Source organism: Canis lupus, chromosome 2, assembly GCF_003254725.2.
Source record: "Canis lupus dingo isolate Sandy chromosome 2, ASM325472v2, whole genome shotgun sequence".
Taxonomy (NCBI): Eukaryota; Metazoa; Chordata; class Mammalia; order Carnivora; family Canidae; genus Canis; species Canis lupus.
In genome coordinates, this window is record NC_064244.1 from 45,023,355 (window position 1) to 45,043,306 (window position 19,952).

General features: G+C 37.9%; 1 protein-coding gene across 37 annotated transcripts in view; it reads right to left on the minus strand.

The window, feature by feature from the left end:
• Positions 1-19,952, minus strand: part of PDE4D (phosphodiesterase 4D) — a 1,438,885-nt gene that overhangs the window by 558,907 nt on the left and 860,026 nt on the right. For 10 of the 37 annotated variants that reach the window (XM_049097745.1, XM_049097763.1, XM_049097762.1 and 7 more), the window contains one exon: positions 5,146-6,203. The exons of the other annotated variants lie outside the window; for them this stretch is intronic. In XM_049097745.1, coding sequence (XP_048953702.1) covers positions 5,146-6,167 — 1,022 coding nt within the window. In that variant the 5' untranslated portion in view covers positions 6,168-6,203. The remainder of the gene's footprint in view (positions 1-5,145; positions 6,204-19,952) is intronic. 37 annotated transcript variants of the gene reach the window in all.

Genomic DNA, 19,952 nt, shown 5'->3' on the forward strand with positions numbered 1-19,952 from the left:
GAAAGATTTTACAGAATCAGAGAAGTATTAACTAGCTAGTGTCACCATACCCTTTTCCAGTAATTGAAATCCTCTCCTGCTCTTGGCTAGGGGATGATGCTTACAAGGCTGATGGTTTTTGAACTCAATTCCTGGTTGTGCTGTGGTTTTGCAACTACAGGGCAACTGCAGGGCAAAGGGAAGATCAGGTTTCAACCAGAGCCCCTTTACTTCTACCTGTTTTATTTCAAGGTTTGGTTTGAAAAAGGGGGTCTGGTTCTTAAAAAGTGTTTAAAGAAACCAAATGGTAGGAATACAAGATTACATTTTCTAGGCAAATTCTTATCTTGTGTTGTCAGTTTCAAGACTCCGTTCTCTTCAAACTCCTTCAACCGACAGGCTTCCCTCACAAGAAGTATAATACAAACGCTGAAGTTAGACAAGCACAGCATAATACAGACACACCCTAGTTTCTGAACTTCAGTCACTTATCTGATAGGGAGTGTGTAATGACTTACCTCACTGATTTCCCTGAGTTTCACTTTCAGAATGGAACGATATTTCCAGTTGTTAAGGTATATCTTTCTGTCACCGTCACATTCAGCTAAAATCAATGACTGCCTCTTTATTAACTTAGATAATAAAAGTTCCTCTAGATTTAGATATGAACTGACAAGTATCTAAAAGGTGACCTCTTATTAATCTTTAATTAATACTAATTATTAGTTCAGATATTTTATAGAAGTGTCCCATATTTTTGAAAGGCTGAATAACTTTTGTCTCTTAGCTGTGAATGAAGAAAATTGACCCCTCTATTCTATATATTGATTTTGTATAAAAATATGTATATATGCAAATACCTCTGCAAACTTTTTAAAAGCACATTCTCTATATTTGTAGCATAAATAGATTATAACTTAGGAAACAGAAGCTACAGTCATTGGATATCTTGGGGGATATGATTTTCACCTAAAGTCAGAAAAATATTTTTTAAAAATTTCCAATAAAAAATGGAATTTTTGTGTACTTCTTACATAGGCATGCATATATGTGTGTATACATATGCAATATTTGTTCTCTGTATCATATATTACCAATTAATAAAGAGGTGACAGTGGCATTCTAATATGTAGAATGAGATGCAAGATGCCTGCACATTCCCCAACCCTACCTCCCAGTAGAGAAAACATTCAAGATCGTATTTTCTCTCCCAGTCTTACAGAAAACCAATCCCTCTGGAAAGAAACAGCATTTTCCTCCATGTATTTGTAACACCAAAAACATTGTTGGTACTTGGTAAATGTTAACTGATGACCATGTTGTTAGAGATGAATTCCCACTTTTGGCAAGTTCTAGCAAAGTCTGAAGGCGTTTATAACTTCAGTACATTTATAACTGAAAGAAGAGGAGCTCTTCATGAAGCCATGGTTCTAATTGCTAAGAGTCAGAGGGAATATGTTTCAGCAAGTTGTGAGTACATTCAATTTCTACAGGTTCTATAATCAAGGATACAGCCAATAATTGAAAAGTGGGGGTAAAATATCATTGATCACCTATTTTGATCACCCAAAAGCAACACTGGCTTTGGTAGAAATTTTCATGATGTAACTAATACAAGTCATTTTGAATCATCACCTTCTCAGCTTAAATGATAAATCAATACACTTAGAGGAAAAAAAATTCTCCTATTATCAAACACAATACATTTCATAATTGAGATATTCAGAATGCTTGCTAAATTCCACTTTTAATATTTTCTGAAATACAAGCGTTAGAATCCCTAAATGCTAGAATACAAAGAAAGCACTTAATATTATTATTCAAAAATCAAATGTGGAAAAATCCACAGCAACTTTGAAAAGAAAAAGTTGAATTTGCATTCTGTCTTAGAGTCTCAAAACATGAGCCTTTAATTTCAGGTTTTGCCTTTTACTTTTGTGTAATTTTGAACAGCTCACTAAGCCTCCGTGAGACTCCATTTCCTTATCTGTAACATAGAAATAATAGCAAATTCATAGGTTATTGTAATTTTTAACTTACTCGGGTAAATTATAGAAAAATACTATGTAATGAGAAGGGAGCTTTTTAAATGCTGTTCACATATACTTTAAATCCAATCATTAGAAAATGTAATAAAATATAGGCTCTTTACTGGGTCTGCAATTTACTTAAATTGAAATGGAAAAAAAATAGGAGAAAAAAAATGAGATAATGTTTGAAGTCCCTTCGGAAGTGGAATTATATTTTATTCCTACCTTTAACTTTTCTAAAGGCTTTACATCATATTTTTTTCATAATTCAAAGGAATAAAAATATTTCTCATGTGATAAAGCCCAGTTTCAAAAAAAAACTCACATTTAAGGGATTATTATAGATTCCCAAGAATGACTTTGAAAAATATCTGGAATATTGGCAGGTGAAAAAAAAAACCTCAGGTTTTCAGAATAGTATCTTAATATGGTTTATTTGATACAGTTAATATGATTTTAAATGTGCAGGTGTATATAAATATAGATTGATGCCAATACAGAAGAAAAGAACCAGAAGGATATATACCAAACAATGGACAAATTAATTACCTCTGAGATAGGGAACTAAAAGTGGGCCTCATTAAAAAATAATTTTGCTTTTACTTTCCATATTTCTTAATTGATTAATCTTCTCAATGAGAATATTACCATGTACTATTTGCATAATTAAAACACCAATGAGGATAAAAAATATTTTAGTAACCTTATACCAGTGAGAATGGCAAAAATTAACAAGACAGGAAGCAACAAATGTTGGAGAGGATGTGGAGAAGGGGAACCCTCTGCACTGTGCGTGGGAATGTGAACTGGTACAGCCACTCTGGAAAACTGTGTGGAGGTTCCTCAAGAAGCTAAAAATAGAACTACCCTACAACCCAACAATTGCACTACTGGAGATTTACCCCAAATATACAGATGCAGTGAAATGGCAGGACACCTGCACCCCAATGTTAGTAGCAGCAGTGTCCACAATAGCCAAACTGTGGGACGAGCCACAATGTCCTTCGACAGATGAGTGAATAAAGAAGATATGGTCTATATATACAATGGGACATTACTCAGCCGTCAGAAGAGACGAATACCCATCATTTGCTTCAACGTGGATGAACTAGAGGGTATTATGCTGAGTGAAGTAAGTCAATTGGAGAAGGACAATCACATGGTTTCACTCATACGTGGAATATAAGAAATAGTGAAAGAAGTTATAGGGGAAAGGAGAGAAAATGAGTGGGAAAAATCAGAGAGGGAGACAGAACATGAGAGACTCCTAACTCTGGGAAATGAACAAGGGGTTGAAGAAGGGGAGGTGGGTGGGGGACAGGGTGACTGGGTGATGGGCACTGAGGGGGGCACTTGATGGGATGAGCACTGGGTGTTATACTATATGTTGGCAAATTGAATTTAAATAAAAAATGTAAAAAAAAATAGTATTTTTTATATTTACTATTAATTTAGGAAGAATAATGATTCTTAATATCTATGTCTTGGAACATAAAACTTAAGCTTTTAATATTTATTATATAGAATCTCTGATAGACTTCAAAAATCCAAACTTAAACCTTAAAGGTAAATAGTCAAATTCAAAACATATATTCGAGTTCAAACATACCATGTTTTTAGCTGCATTAATAAGTATTAAAAACAGAAATGAATAAATAATTCATTCTTCTTCCAGGTCCACAGGATCACTGGAACTGGGGTCAGAAGCAATACTCATTCCCAGTTGGAACTATCAACACTAAAGCTATGAGCTATGTCTACCTACATACACAGTGAAGCTTCTGCTCACACATCTTGATGATAGTATTTTAGTGATAGTGTTTATTTTACTCCAGTTCAAATATGTGAGTACATGTAAACTCTAACTCCTTAATTTTGATCCATCATTGCGTCTGCTGGTATATCTCCTTTCTTTAGTTTCATATCTACTATAGTAATGATGCAGTAATATATAGATTAATAATATATATTCATCTTATGTATAACAATAATATATATATTTCCAACCTAATTTATTGGTTCTTTAATTCTCTAGCAATGAATCATCACCATCAATCCTGGGTTTTAGTGACTTTTCAACTGTATTTTTTTGGACGGTTTATTTTCATAGTCATTTTAATAGGAAGTTAGTGACTGCATCAAGGTGTGCAAGCCAGATGACATTTAAAAGGCAAAAGTCTCAAGTGCTGCTCCCAGTGCACATACATATGCACACTCACACTGACACTTTAAATGTCACTTAACACTACTGACAGTTAAGAGGATTAACTAAAAGCAAATATGACTATGATATTTACAAATTATCTATATTTATAATATAGATACTATATAGATACAGACACGTGCACTGTTATTTCAACATCTTGTATTTACTGTTTGGAGACATTAATGCTCCATTTTTTATTCCAGTTATCTTTAAAATAGATGGCTAAAGATTATCATTAAAATGTAAACTCCAGGGGTGCCTACATGGCTCAGTTGGTTAAGTGTCTGACTCTTGGTTTTGGCTCAGACCATGATTTCCTGGGTCGTGATATGGAGCTTCGTATCGAGGGAGTCTGCTATAAGATTTTCTCTGGTGTTGAGTTTAATAAGTTCTTTATAGATCTTGGAAACTAACCCTTTATCTGATACGTCCTTTGCAAATATCTTCTCCCATTCTGTAGGTTGTCTTTGAGTTTTGTTGACTGTATCCTTTGCTGTGCAAAAGCTTCTTATCTTGATGAAGTCCCAATAGTTCATTTTTGCTTTTGTTTCTTTTGCCTTCGTGGATGTATCTTGCAAGAAGTTACTATGGCCGAGTTCAAAAAGGGTGTTGCCTGTGTTCTTCTCTAGGATTTTGATGGAATCTTGTCTCACATTTAGATCTTTCATCCATTTTGAGTTTATCTTTGTGTATGGTGAAAGAGAGTGGTCTAGTTTCATTCTTCTGCATGTGGATGTCCAATTTTCCCAGCACCATTTATTGAAGAGACTGTCTTTCTTCCAATGGATAGTCTTTCCTCCTTTATCGAATATTAGTTGACCATAAAGTTCAGGGTCCACTTCTGGGTTCTCTATTCTGTTCCATTGATCTATGTGTCTGTTTTTGTGCCAGTACCACACTGTCTTGATGACCACAGCTTTGTAGTACAACCTGAAATCCGGCATTGTGATGCCCCCAGATATGGTTTTCTTTTTTAAAATTCCCCTGGCTATTCGGGGTCTTTTCTGATTCCACACAAATCTTAAAATAATTTGTTCTAACTCTCTGAAGAAAGTCCATGGTATTTTGATAGGGATTGCGTTAAACGTGCATATTGCCCTGGGTAACATTGACATTTTCACAATATTAATTCTGCCAATCCATGAGCATGGAATATTTTTACATCTCTTTGTGTCTTCCTCAATTTCTTTCAGAAGTGTTCCATAGTTTTGAGGGTATAGATCCTTTACATCTTTGGTTAGGTTTATTCCTAGGTATCTTATGCTTTTGGGTGCAATTGTAAATGGGATTGACTCCTTAATTTCTCTTTCTTCAGTCTCATTGTTAGTGTATAGAAATGCCATTGATTTCTGGGCATTGATTTTGTATCCTACCACGCTACCGAATTGCTGTATGAGTTCTAGCAATCTTGGGGTGGAGACTTTTGGGTTTTCTATGTAGAGTATCATGTCATCGGCGAAGAGGGAGAGTTTGACTTCTTCTTTGCCAATTTGAATGCCTTTAATGTCTTTTTGTTGTCTGATTGCTGAGGCTAGGACTTCCAGTACTATGTTGAATAACAGTGGTGAGAGTGGACATCCCTGTCTTGTTCCTGATCTTAGGGGAAAGGCTCCCAGTGCTTCCCCATTGAGAATGATATTTGCTGTGGGCTTTTCATAGATGGCTTTTAAGATGTCGAGGAATGTTCCCTCTATCCCTACACTCTGAAGAGTTTTGATCAGGAATGGATGCTGTATTTTGTCAAATGCTTTCTCTGCATCTAATGAGAGGATCATATGGTTCTTGGTTTTTCTCTTGCTGATATGATGAATCACATTGATTGTTTTATGGGTGTTGAACCAGCCTTGTGTCCCAGGGATAAATCCTACTTGGTCATGGTGAATAATTTTCTTAATGTACTGTTGGATCCTATTGGCCAGTATCTTGTTGAGAATTTTTGCATCCATGTTCATCAGGGATATTGGTCTGTAATTCTCCTTTTTGGTGAACTCAACACCAAAGAAACAAACAATCCAATCATGAAATGGGCAAAAGACATGAACAGAAATCTCACAGAGGAAGACATAGACATGGCCAACACGCACATGAGAAAATGCTCTGCATCACTTGCCATCAGGGAAATACAAATCAAAACCACAATGAGATACCATCTCACACCAGTGAGAATGGGGAAAATTAACAAGGCAGGAAACAACAAATGTTGGAGAGGATGCGGAGAAAAGGGAACCCTCTTACACTGTTGGTGGGAATGTGAACTGGTGCAGCCACTCTGGAAAACTGTGTGGAGGTTCCTCAAACAGTTAAAAATAGACCTGCCCTACGACCCAGCAATTGCACTGTTGGGGATTTACCCCAAAGATACAAATGCAATGAAACGCCGGGACACCTGCACCCCGATGTTTATAGCAGCAATGGCCACGATAGCCAAACTGTGGAAGGAGCCTCAGTGTCCAATGAAAGATGAATGGATAAAGAAGATGTGGTTTATGTATACAATGGAATATTACTCAGCTATTAGAAATGACAAATACCCACCATTTGCTTCAACGTGGATGGAACTGGAGGGTATTATGCTGAGTGAAGTAAGTCAGTCGGTGAAGGACAAACATTATATGTTCTCATTCATTTGGGGAATATAAATAATAGTGAAAGGGAATATAAGGGAAGGGAGAAGAAATGTGTGGGAAATATCAGAAAGGGAGACAGAACGTAAAGACTGCTAACTCTGGGAAACGAACTAGGGGTGGTGGAATGGGAGAAGGGCGGGGGGTGGGAGTGATTGGGTGACGGGCACTGGGGGTTATTCTGTATGTTAGTAAATTGAACACCAATAAAAAATAAATTAAAAAAAAAGATTTTCTCCCTCTGTCCCTTTCTCTCTCTCTCTCTCTCTCTCTCTCTCTCTCTCTTTCAAATAAATAAATAAATCTTAAAAAAAAAATGTAAACGCCACAGGAGCCTTGAGATCCTTTGGTCTGTTTTGTCCTTGCTGTATCCCCAGTGCCTCAAGTAGTGTCTGGGATATAATAAGTGGTCATGAAATACTTGTTGAATCAATGATGATTATAAATAAATCAATCGCTATACCAAACATGATTATTTATGTCTGCCTATAGCTCCTTCTAAAAGAGCTATAGGCATCCCCATACCCTACCCTTATAAAACCGGATTGGAATATGTCTGAAAACTTGACCCATTGCCACCTGACTCATCCACTGGGTAATGAATATTAATATTCTAAAGAGCATGAATACTGAGATGAACAGGAACAGAAGACTATATGGTCACAGAAAAAGGAGTTGCCTAAATGATCAGGTTTTGCAAGTCCAATGAGGCCCATTGATGCATTGTTCCTATGAATTTTAGGGTCTTTATAGTAATTGCATTCCCTGCTTTTTGACAGAAGCTAGTCTGAATTGATTTCTTTTTCCTTGAAATCAAAATCTGAACTGGACGAGTCACCATATAGGAAATGTTTTTTCACTGTTCATAAATCCTTTCCTTCCCTCCAAAAGTAAAGCAATTTAAAATTAGTACTCTATTGTAATATTGAATCACCACAGTGAATTGGCTTGACATTGAATTAATGGCTACTTGATCAAGAGGCTTAAATTAAAACACACACAGAGGAACTAACAATTAGTATATCTTCAGCTAGATCCACATCCAGAGGTTCTGGAGAGAGCATTCTTTGGCTGTGACTGACGTCTAGTACACGCTCAGGCAAAATATTAGCTGCTTTTTTTTCAAACCCCTTTCACCATTTTCTTCACTGAACATTAATTCATTTCAGATAAGGAGGCAAAAGACAGAGAGAAACAGGCAGATTAAGGAAGAGAGAAAAATATTGTGAATTTCATTAGCTTTATGGAATATAAAAATTTAGTACTTGAAAGGTATAATTCCTTTTTAAGGGAAAAAGAGGCATATATATGATTATTTTAACACAATTATTTAAAAGGTTCAAAATATTAAAATGCATTAAAACCAGAACTCAATATTTTGGAACACAGTTATGAAGTCATTTTGAGATAACTTAGTAAAACATTCTGAGTATTTGAGCACAAAATAAATTCAAGGCCAGTTATTAAATACTAGCTGACTACTTGAGATAGAACCCCTCTTTTTCCCCTAGCATTTTATACCCTCTGCTCTGCTGTTTTTAATTCTGACTTGGGGATGAATTCATAATGCTCAGCATTTTAAACTATCAACTAGCCTATCTTTTTCTAAAATTGCCATACTTCACCCCTAAAAACATCACCATAGACCATACAAATCACTAAATAGATACAAATGGGAAAAACATAACACAGGTCCCACAGTGAATAAGACAGAAAGCTCTTAATATGAAATCCAATTGCCTAGCTATATGTCTTATACTTTTCTCTACAGGAAGCACGTAATGAGTAGAAAAGAATTCGAAGTACAATATAACATGATTTCATCTGTTGTTCTTAGTTACAAAAAGAAAGAGAAAGGGGATGAAGACACAAACAAACCTTAGATTTTTCCACAAAACAAAGCAGCAAAACTGATCAAATAGTAAATTTACTGTTAGGATTTCTCTTTTGCTGTTTGACTCTTCCTCTTTAGATTGGTGATCAAACAGGATGAGGGCAGGGGGCGGGAACCAAAGTAAAAAGGAGAGAGTAGACAGATGAGCCTCTGGTGCTTTGTTGTCAGGACCCTCAACAAGCTTCCTTGGTTTTTGAAATACCTGCCTCATTTTTAAAAGAATGAAAGTTATACAGGAAACAGGAACAAAGTTAATGAAAATAAACCTCACTTTTCTCCTCCTCAGTAACTAACCATTGATTACAGGTACAGGCCATTTGGGATGAACTGCTACTGTATGTCACGACTGAATATTTCAGTTTCAGAAGAAGGATCAAGGGACTGTTGCAGCCCCTCCCCCCTTCCCTGGTGGCCTCTCTTCATACACTGTATGTATGAGTACATGACAGTAGGTACAATGAGTAAATGTCAGTCCTAAACATCTAGTTCAAAGGAGTGTGAAGGGAAGCAGGTTTGAAGAAGGACAAGGGTAAGTGATGGATGGTTGAGTGGGATCAGGAGAATACTACTAACCTGTACTAACTTTCCCATTTCCCTTACTTTCCAAATGACTTACAGCTTCCCACATCTTTCAAGCAGACCTATACTGAGAGCTTTGTATTGGAGCACAGTTGTTGTTGTTTTTTTTTTTTTTTTAAGATTTTATTTATTTATACATGAGAGACACAGAGAAAGAGGCAGAGACACAGGCAGAGAGAGAAGCAGGCTCCATGCAGGGTTACCCCAATGCAGGACTCGATCCCGGGGCTCCAGGATCATGCTCTAGGCCGAAGACAGGCACTCAACCACTGAGCCACCCAGGAGTCCCAAGGTGTTTTGAAGATTAGAATGTTTCCTGGATGGTATAAATAATTTTCCTTGATTCTCCTCTCAAATATTAGAGGACAATAGGATAAATATGCAAGTAGAGACACAAATGTATTGTGGTACTGTCAGTACATTTTTGAAAAATATTTATAAAATGGTATCAATTGGGGATCCCTGGGTGGCTCAGCGGTTTGGCGCCTGCCTTTGGCCCAGGGAGTGATCCTGGAGTCCTGGGATCGAGTCCCGCGTCGGGCTCCTGGCATGGAGTCTGCTTCTCCCTCTGCCTGTGTCTCTGCCTCTCTTCCTCTTTCTGTGTCTATCATAAATAAATAAATAAACAAATCTTTAAAAAATAAAATGGTATCAATCTTCTAATAGAGTTATTGAAAATAAAGACATGTTTTTTGGGGTTTCTTTACCTTTTTAAGTTTTATTTATGGAGAAAGTCTTGTGACTTTTTGGGCACTCAGGCAATAATACAGAGCTTTATATTCACTTTAAACCATCAATCCAGATTCTATTCAGAAATTAGAATGGCCATTCCAAATTGTAATCCAAAAATCCGAACGTAATTCAACTCATATTTTCTTCCTGCTTATAGCTGCTGGCAGTAAGATGAGTGTGTGTTACAAGTTAGCTCAAGTTAGCTATCCTGACTTTCCAGTCATTGGTAGTGAATAATCTAGGTTGAAAGAACATGGGAAAAGACAATGAGAAGAAGGAGAAGGTTTTTCTCCTTGTATTGGCACTGTTATAAGATGGCATCTTGCATTGAGAGCGTGGCAGATGTTGAGAGTTGCCTCTTTGTCTCATGGGCACTTTTGTGGGTTCATCAGCCACATCCCCGCTGGGCTCCCTGGCTGCAACTCCTATGAGTCAGGCAGAGCTTTGCTTTCAAAGTGTTGCTCGTTCATCAGCCCCCCACCAAGCCTCTGGTTTTCTAGTAGTCCAGTCCCTACAAACTCTTGCTGTTGGAGTCCAAGTGCTTTTTCCAGATAGTTCTCTTGGGAAAGACATAAAATGGTGTAAGGCCAAGCTGTCTCTCTAGTGTGGTGTACATCTGGTCCACGGGAAAGATTCCCACCACTGAATCCTCTCTCTGAGCTTGATTTAAATGAAAGGACAACAGCCTTCTTTGAGGAAGGGTGAAGTAGTACTCATAGCAATGCCCAATTCTCTCTTTCTTAAAAAGAAAAACAAACACCTTTTTGTAAATTACTCTTCATTTTCCCTCTCTGAAGTCTTTTATGGTCTCAATCTGAGCTCAGGGCATTTGTGTCAGGGGCCCAAATGTCATGAAACTGATTCTTGGCCACCTATTTTGAAAACTGGAATTTAGGATTGGAATCACACTTTGAGATGCAGCTTCACTGCAAAACTGTTTACTTCACTGTTAAAATTTCAGTTTTAACATTCGTAACCATGTGATTAACATCATGGTTCCCTTAGCATCCCTGGTAATCTACTCAATATCCACCTTCCTTTCCTCCTTATTGGCAGAAACCCCATTATATTTTGTAGGAATCTACTTTCTGAAGCAGCTAAGTAATCAAAGAAAGAGGCTCCATATTCTGTCTCAGGAGTAAATCTTCAACAGTCTAATTCCATTTAATGTGCAGTAATTCGTTTATGTCCTAAGAACAAACCTGCCAAAGAGACATAAAGTTAGCTGAGATGACTTCTGGGTGAAGTGCTTTCTGAAAAGAGAAGCACAAGGGAGAACAGGTTCATTTTCTACCTTTGGACCTTGTGCTTGGTCAGAGCCATCATCTGGTGATAATGGAGAGAGTCGATCTGAGCAAAAGGACAACAGGCAAACAGGGCAAAACAGAACCAACTTGATAGTCCCAAGCCTCTTAACAACCATCTCTGAGACACGCTACCTTGAGACTTCATGTTATAAGTCAGTAAGTTATTTTCATGTTCACGTTCAACTATTGACTTGGCAGCTCCAAACTTGTGCCAGAGGCATCGTCACTGAGGAATTGCACCATGAAATACTTATAATCCAAGCAAGAGCACTTCTTAGTGCTTACTGTCTAATAGGAAACTTTAGTTTTCTCACTTTCTCTTTCTAAATTGTGGGGGGTGAACTCATCTGTCACAAAAAGCACTTTAAAATCAGATGTTCAATTCTCCAAATTGAAAATGCTACTCTTAGACTGAAATAACAGCTGCAATGACACCTGTGATAACAAATGTAAATAAAAACAAAAGCTATGTTCACTTGGCAAATCTCTCATTTATCAATAGGCTTGGCTCTTTCTTGAAGTTCATGGGTAAAGCAAAGAGATTTCTAGTATTACATGATACTGTCAATATTCAGGCAGCAATCACTTTCTAGTCTTAGCAAATCAGAAGATGCTGGGTGTGCCAAACCCCTCCCCTGGAAATCAAATCATACCATATACTGAATTCCATTTAGAGGACCAAGCAAGAACTTTTACTCTTCCATATTATGATGTGGGTGTGCTTATATTAAGTCACTTTCAGAGAAACACTAGGTGACTAATTTGTGACAATGATATGTTTGCAGGCTAACACATTCATAAGAACAGCAGAATAATGGCTAATTTGTAAAGTACCAGATGGAATTTACTAAAAACTGGTGGCCTAAGCTATCGTAATTGTCCTTTATACTCCAAGAAGACACTTCTAGTAATCTTCTACCCATATTTTTGCTTTTTGATAAATAGGCCAAGGTATAACTAATCCTCTTCCCTGTGGGTAGAGACAGGTCTGTGGTGTCTGAATATACTTGCTGCCAGAAGAACCTAGTGGCAGGGTGTGTGCAGTTCTGCTTTATTTAATTCCACTGTTTGAATGGCATTCCATAACGGGGGACCATCAATCTTTTTTTTTTTTAATTTTTTTTTTTTGGGACCATCAATCTTAACCGTTCTCCAGTCTGTGTTGTTTTGTTGTTTTGAGGCTTTTTCTTCAACAGTTCACAAACACTTAGGTGCCCTCCCATTTATACTTGGACTATCTCATTTCCTCCTACATTTGTAGTTTGCAGGCTCCAGCTCACTGATGAAGGCACTGTGGCCTCAGTGCTTTTGAGATTGCCTTTTTCATTTTTCTTTCCCTTCTTCAAGTCACTTCAGGGATGTCTTTATCCCTCTTAAAATGAGCCTTACCCTCCCTACTCTAGTCCCCAGCCAAAGCTTGAGATGGATAAACCTCAGCCTCAGTTTTGGCTCTGTCTGTATTACATCTCCTTAGAGTCCCATGAGTACTGTAAAGTAGCTAAGGTGTGCTGCTCAGTTAAGAAAACTTTAACCGTAGAAAGCATGGTCTGCTGGTAGGAGTACCAGTTTCTGATATCATCAGACAGACCTGAGGTCTCTTAGCACTTCATTTACCTTGGACTCATTTCCCCACCTTCATTGAATCTTAATATTTGGGATCTAGAAAGTAACAATGGTACAGATTTTTTAGATGTGTTGGGATTACATTGAAATATATAGGTTAACCACATAGCATATAAGAAACCACACATATAGGGGATCAATGGGTGGCTCAGCGGTTTCGCGACACCTTCAGCCCAGGGCATAATCCTGGAGTCCCGGGATTAAGTCCCACATCAGGCTCCCTGCATGGAACCTGCTTCTCCCTCTGCCTATGTCTCTCTTTCTCTCTATCTCTCTCTCTCTCTCTCTCTCTCATGACTGAATGAATAAAATCTTTAAAAAAAACGCATATACATATTTGTTCCCCTTACCATCCTCAAATGTTTGCCATCTAAGCTGCTAACTGCAGGGGTGGGAAGGCTGAATCAGGAAAGCAGGAAAACAATAGCATAGAAATATGAAGAGGCCGAATGACACAGGCTTCTTAAGACATTACTAATGCAAAGTGAGTTAGCAGGGTGGACTATAAACATAGTTGTGGTATGGCTTTTATATCGTTGTCTTAAGGAGAGCCTATAAATTAATTAGAAGAAGACCAATAACCTAAAAGATAAATGGGGAATGGATGCAAGCAAGTATCCTAGAAGGAGAACTACAAACAGTTGAGAGCTATTTGAAAAGCTGTTCATGAGTGCCTGGGTGGCTCAGAGAGTTAAATGTCTGCCTTCTGCTCAGGTCATGATCTCTGGGTCTTAGAATCAAGCCCAGAGTCTGGCTCCATGCTCAGCAGGGAATCTGCTTCTCCCTCTCCCTCACTTGTGCTCTCTCTCTCTCTCCCAAATGAATACATAAATTTTTTTTTAAAAAAAGAAAAGATGTTCAATCTTACTGAGAACCAAAGAAATAAAATTAGAATGAGATATTTTGCCTACATGTTGGTAAAAACTGAAGACTAAAAATATCCAGAGATGGTGAGGGGGTGGGAAATAGGTACAGCCATACACAACTGGTGGAGACAGGGATTGGGAAAGACTTTCTTGGAGTACATTTTTGTAGATTTTTTTTAAAGATTTATTTATTTATTTTGGGGGAGGGGAGTGTGTGTGCACATGCCCCTGGGATGGGGGAGGGACAGAAGGAGAGGGAGAGAGGAGTCTCAAGCATTCTCAGTGCTGATCATGGAGCTCCAGGCAGGGCTCAATCTCACCACCCTATGACCTGAGCCAAACCAAGAGTCACTCTCTCAATGGACTACACCACCCAAGTGCTCCTAGAAGACTTGTAAAATGCAAAACACAAATACCTTTGACTGGCAAAAGTCCGTTCTACAGAAGTAACTGCTTAAGTGCAAGCACACGCACACACACACACACACACACACACAAAGATATTCATTTTGTCATCATTTATAATAATACAAGAATCCTGTTTCTGTTTCTGTGATCAGATGCCGAGTTCTGGAAGAAGGCATACTTTTTTCCTTCCTCCCTTAGTAACTTCGAAGCCTCCAAACATATAACAGGGTTGAAGATGTTTAAGAATGCATATGAATACAAATAATAACACGCGATCAAAATACTTTTATTATACATAAAGAAAGGGCAGTCCCGGTAGCCCAGCGGTTTAGCTCCGCCTTCAGCCCAGGGTGTGATCCTGGAGATCGGGGATCGAGTCCCATGTCAGGCTCCCTGTGTGGAGCCTGCTTCTCCCTCTGCCTGTGTCTCTGCCTCTCTCTCTCTCTCTCTCTCTCTCTCTCTCTGTCATGAATAAATAAATAAAATCTTTAACAAAACAAAACAAAAAAAGACAATAATGTAGATTTATAAAATTTGTAGGATATTTTCTGTTTCCAGAGGAAAAAATAAGTATTTAATAAAATGGTACTCCAAAAGTTTGTTCCTTTTTTCCTAACCATTTAAAAATTTTGGGATAGTGTATAATATAACAGATTGATACTGAGCTTTCCAACCCTATGTAAAACTTATGTTTTTTATTATAAATTTATTTCTAAAGACTAACATTTAAAAAAATTAAAACATCCCATTAAACTTGATTCTGTTTTTATGTTTGTCTTTCCTGTTTTATTCTCCACACCTGCCCCACGGAATACACAAAACTTTGCTATGTTGCCACACTTTCTCTAACATCTGAAAAACATTGGGAACACTCTCATAATAAGCCAAAATTGATTTCACCCCAAGGATACAAGATTTCTCAAATGAGGGTTTAAACTCCTGTTATTACAACTCCAGGGCCTGTTCTTTTAATTAGAATCTAATTTTCTTGCAACATGAGATGGGGAAAGAGGAGATGATGTCTTGCAAATATAAAGACCATGCTTGTGATATCATCAATAAAGATTGCCTCTGGATCACTAGTGGGATTGAGTCTCTTCAATTACATTATCTGGACAAAAGTGGCCTGGTAAAGAGCATCCATTAATAAGCTGTCTGTCCTAAGCCATGAAACAGACTTAATGGAACTAATCCAGAAGAGACTCATTAGACCAGTGGTCAGCCCAACTTCACTATTATGGATTACTAAAATCCAACACTATAAAACAAAATAGTACTTTGTTTGTTTCTCAAGGAGATCTACACTATATAAGACAGGCAATATATATATATATAATTCCTTTTATCAGAGGGAGGCCCAGATCAGACTGGTATAAATTGTGTATCTGTATATCTTAGCTATGTAAATTGAGCTGAAGAGTAGTTTTAAAAGAGTATTGTATTAATTGGAGCATCAAAATGAGAAACTAATTAGCTTCCCTTCACATACTGTTTAGAAACAATAGTACATTGCAAATGAGGGGAGAAAGTTAAAGTAAAACTAACATTTTAAAAAAGATTTATTTATTTATTTATTTATTTATTTATTTATTTATTTATTTATTTATCCTTTATAGAACATGAGTAGTGAGAGGAGTGGAGAGGGGCAGGGGTTGCGGAGATAAAGAGAGAATGAATCTCAAGCAGACTCCACGCTGAGCATGGAGCCTAACACAGGGCTCGATATCATAACCCTTAGATCATGACCTGAGCCAAAATCAAGAGTTAGAAGCTACCGAGGTGAGCCACCCAGGTGCCCCTAATATATATATATATATATATTCTCCTCTGGGGAAAGACCTGGGCACTGAGTTTTATACAAGTTTTTTGTTTTATTTTTTTTTATTTTTTTTATTTTTTAAAGTTTTTTGTTTTAATACTTACAAAAACCCTGTAACATTGAGTATTAATACCCACCCCCTTTATAGATGAGGAAACTAAAGAAACTAGAGGGGTTATTTATTGCTCAAAGGCCCAGAAAGTAAGTGGCTGAGTGGTGAGTGGACTCCAAAATCCACTTTACCCACCACACAGTGAGAGCAGCTTTGCCCTGTGAGGTTAGCCATGGCTGGAAATGACTGGTTGGGAGGGAGGTGCCATCATACAGACAGTAGTTGGGGTAATAATGATCACGAGCTATGAATTAGCAAGTGCCAGACAGTATGCTAAACACTTGACTTGCCTCTCCACATGTAATCTTCCAGAATAGTACTACCAGTAGCCCATTTTCAGTGAGGAAACCAAGGCACAGAAAGTTAAGCAAGTCATTCATAGTTAATGCAGCGAGTTAATAAATCTTATGGTGAAATCATAATATTTCATCGTTTCTTTCCCTATATTTATCTTTATTTTCGTATTTATTTCTTGCAGAGGGACTTATTTTACAGTTTACTGATTTCATATACGTTTGGGAGTTTTAATGCCTTTCGGATAAAAAATAAGGTTTTTCTTCATCCTTGAGATGCCAAGATGCTATTTGGGGATACTGGGAGGTACTTTACTGACGTCCTGCTTATGTCAACAGATACGCATAGAATTAGGCTGCAGTTTGATTTCCTAACCCTATCACTGACTTTCTAAGCCCTCATCAAAAACATCTTGTATTAGTTCTTTCATACACAAAATTAAAACAGCTAAGTGTCTTTGTTTAAAAATGCTAATACATGATTTGGCAAAGGCAGATACTTTATATTGTCTCCTTGGCTGGTATTTGGGGATTATTCATCTAGCACTGAGTGAGCATCCAGTGCCTAAGCCCCTCCCCTTTTCTATTTATTATCAGGCTGCTGCAGTGCAGCGTTGAGACATCTGATCATTTAGATCATTAAAAATCAATCCAATGACCAAACATTTCTGTGCATTTTAGAGAAATGACAAAAAGTACAGTATTAGATTGCTATTAACTTGCTCTGGGTTTTCTTTTTACAGCTGCCAGGCAAGTCATTTGGTAAAATTGATTAAACCAGCACGCCAGGGGGAGAGAGGAAAAGAGCAGAGAAACATAAACACAGGGAGCTTAGAGGGGAGGGTGAGGTTTTTCTTGGGAATGAAATGAGATGTCACTGGGGGAGGGAGGAGGAGGCGGGAAGGAGGAGAAACCCTGCATATAGTGAGCATACTATAATTTGGGGTATAAGAGATTCAAGATGGTAGGACAAAAGCAACCAAAAGGCAGAAACATTAGAGGCAGAAGGAATGAAGATGGAGCAAGTTATCCATGTGCTTCTAACAGACTATCTGCATTGGTCACACTGCACGGTTTGATCCAAAAGACATTACTGGTGCGATGGTCAGATGCTGATTTGAAGAATTCAGTAAATCAAACTCTTTCAATATCAGAAGGTAGGGAGTAGTGCCTAGTTTCTTGTACAGGAGGATTTATCTCTATAGGAACAATTAACAAAGAAAAATCTTTCTACTCTTGTTCAGTAAAACCATGAATGCATGGAAGTTGCATATGCAGTCTCTAATTTGTTATTATATTGGTCATACATATTCCCTTCCTCCATATGTGAATTTCCTTCCCCTTACAAAATTGTGCTTTCCCACTAATATCTTTCAATGATTTCTTGAATAACCCAAAAGGAATGTGGAGTGTGGAATCATGGAGTACTGACGAGGATAAATTTTAATGTGAGGTTTGTGCGACCATTTCCACTCTTCCTGCTTCCTCCCTGTATCCTATTTAAAGTCACACTTAATTCGCATGGCTCATGCTTCTATAGGAAGGGGCAGGAAAAAACTATCAAGTATTTATTTGCTATATATTATGTCTGCTTACATTTCAAGTATAGCCACCTAAACAAAAATGACTTAAAAACAGCATTTAAAACATTACAAATAAAGCAAGTATTCTGTGGAAGAGCAAATGTATTTTTGGATACAGGGCACAGAAAATAATAAGATATAAGAAATATTTAATTGCAGGGAAGATGACCAATACCAGTCTAAATGGAGGGACCCCCTAGAGAGAAGTTCTATTTGATCTGTATTGGGTACGCTACTTGGCAAAAGCTGAGATTCAGAAAGCATTTATTTGAAGCTACAGTTTACATGGGAGACGAGTATTCTTCTTAAAGGGGAGTAGTAACCAGCTTCCACAATGACTCCCAGTCACCCACCTCCTGGTAGTCCTATCTTTGTGTAGTCTCTTCTCCCATATCGTACTGGGGTTGCTGATCTGGAGAAAGGTAATGACAAGGTAATGTTCCTTTCAAAAGAAGATTAGAAAAGACTGTGGCTTCTACCTAGAGATGATCTCTTTGTTTCCGATCTCTCCCTGTGGGGGGGATACAAGCTGTCATATTATGAGCAGCAACTATGCAGAAGCCAAGATGGGTAGGAATTGAGGCCGAACAACTTTCTGAGTGACCCTAAAAGAAAGTGGAGCCCTGAGGTGATTGAAACACAAGTCAACAACTAAAGAGCGACCTTTTAGCCAGAGCCACTACTATGGGGGAACCATGAGCCATTTACAATGACTGAAGTTTATACATATAGAGAATGTCATGAGGGGAAGGGATGGATAAAGAAATGGGGGAAGATCATAGAAACAAAATTTCAAGGAAGTGTCATCTTATCCACATGCCCAGTTCTCCTCTTTCAAGGCACATGCAGAATTACACTTCCTTGTCTTTTGAAATTACGCATGATCGCCTGACTTACTCTAACCAAGGAAACTTGAGCAGAAGTAATACATGTCACTTCCATGGGAAAATCATTAAGAACTGGTATATGATGTCACCTACCCTCTGCCACACTGACTGGAAACTTTCCAAAGGGTGTGGTGTTCCACTAGCCATGTCCTAAGTAAAGAGCAGAACTCTCCTCTCTCCACTCCCATACGCTGATGGACATACAGCACAAGTAAGGAATAAGCCCGCTTTGTTTTAAGGAAGTGAGATTTTGGTATTGCTTGTTGTAGCATGATCTAGACCATCCTCATTGTAACAGAAAGTAAGTCTCTGAGTAAGAATTCACTCTAAGGAAAGAAGAAATCTACCATGAATAACTAGACTCAGCCTCAAACCCTAAAGTTCCCCAAAGGTGAAGCAATTTTGGGTAGATGGTGATGATTAGCCTATGAACTCTTCTAGTCATATTATGGAAGGACAAAGGGTTAAGTGTGAAAACTGGAAGAGCTCTTCCACTACATTCCCTAAGGCTTGAGATAAAAAAAAAAAAAAAAGAAAAGAAAAGAAGAAAAGAAAAGAAAAGAAAAGAAAAGAAAAGAAAAGAAAAGAAAAGAAAAGAAAAGAAAAGAAAAAGGAAAGAAAAAAAAAAGAGGAACTGCTGTGGGTCAACCCTGAGAGAACAAGAAGGGAGAAGGCATTCTCCTTTCCACAGTGCAAGGCACCACCCTAGATGGAAAGGAGAGCATTAATAGCTAGAACGAACTTGCTGCTGCACCCTGCAAGGCAGTGTGAACACCAATAAACTTGGGTTGAGGTCACAGGTAGAGCAAAGGCCAGCACAAAGTTGTATCTTCGGCAGATCTATGCAGAAGCCATTGCTCGGTGCCCCTGAAAGTCTTAGAAAAGCTTGAGTGAGAGACTGTGAATCTCTGGGATATACAACAGAGTGGACAGACATCCTGCTACTGAGAATGGAAAATTCACTTGAATGTGACCTAATGTTTCCCCACTGGCTTGGAGATTAAACACCT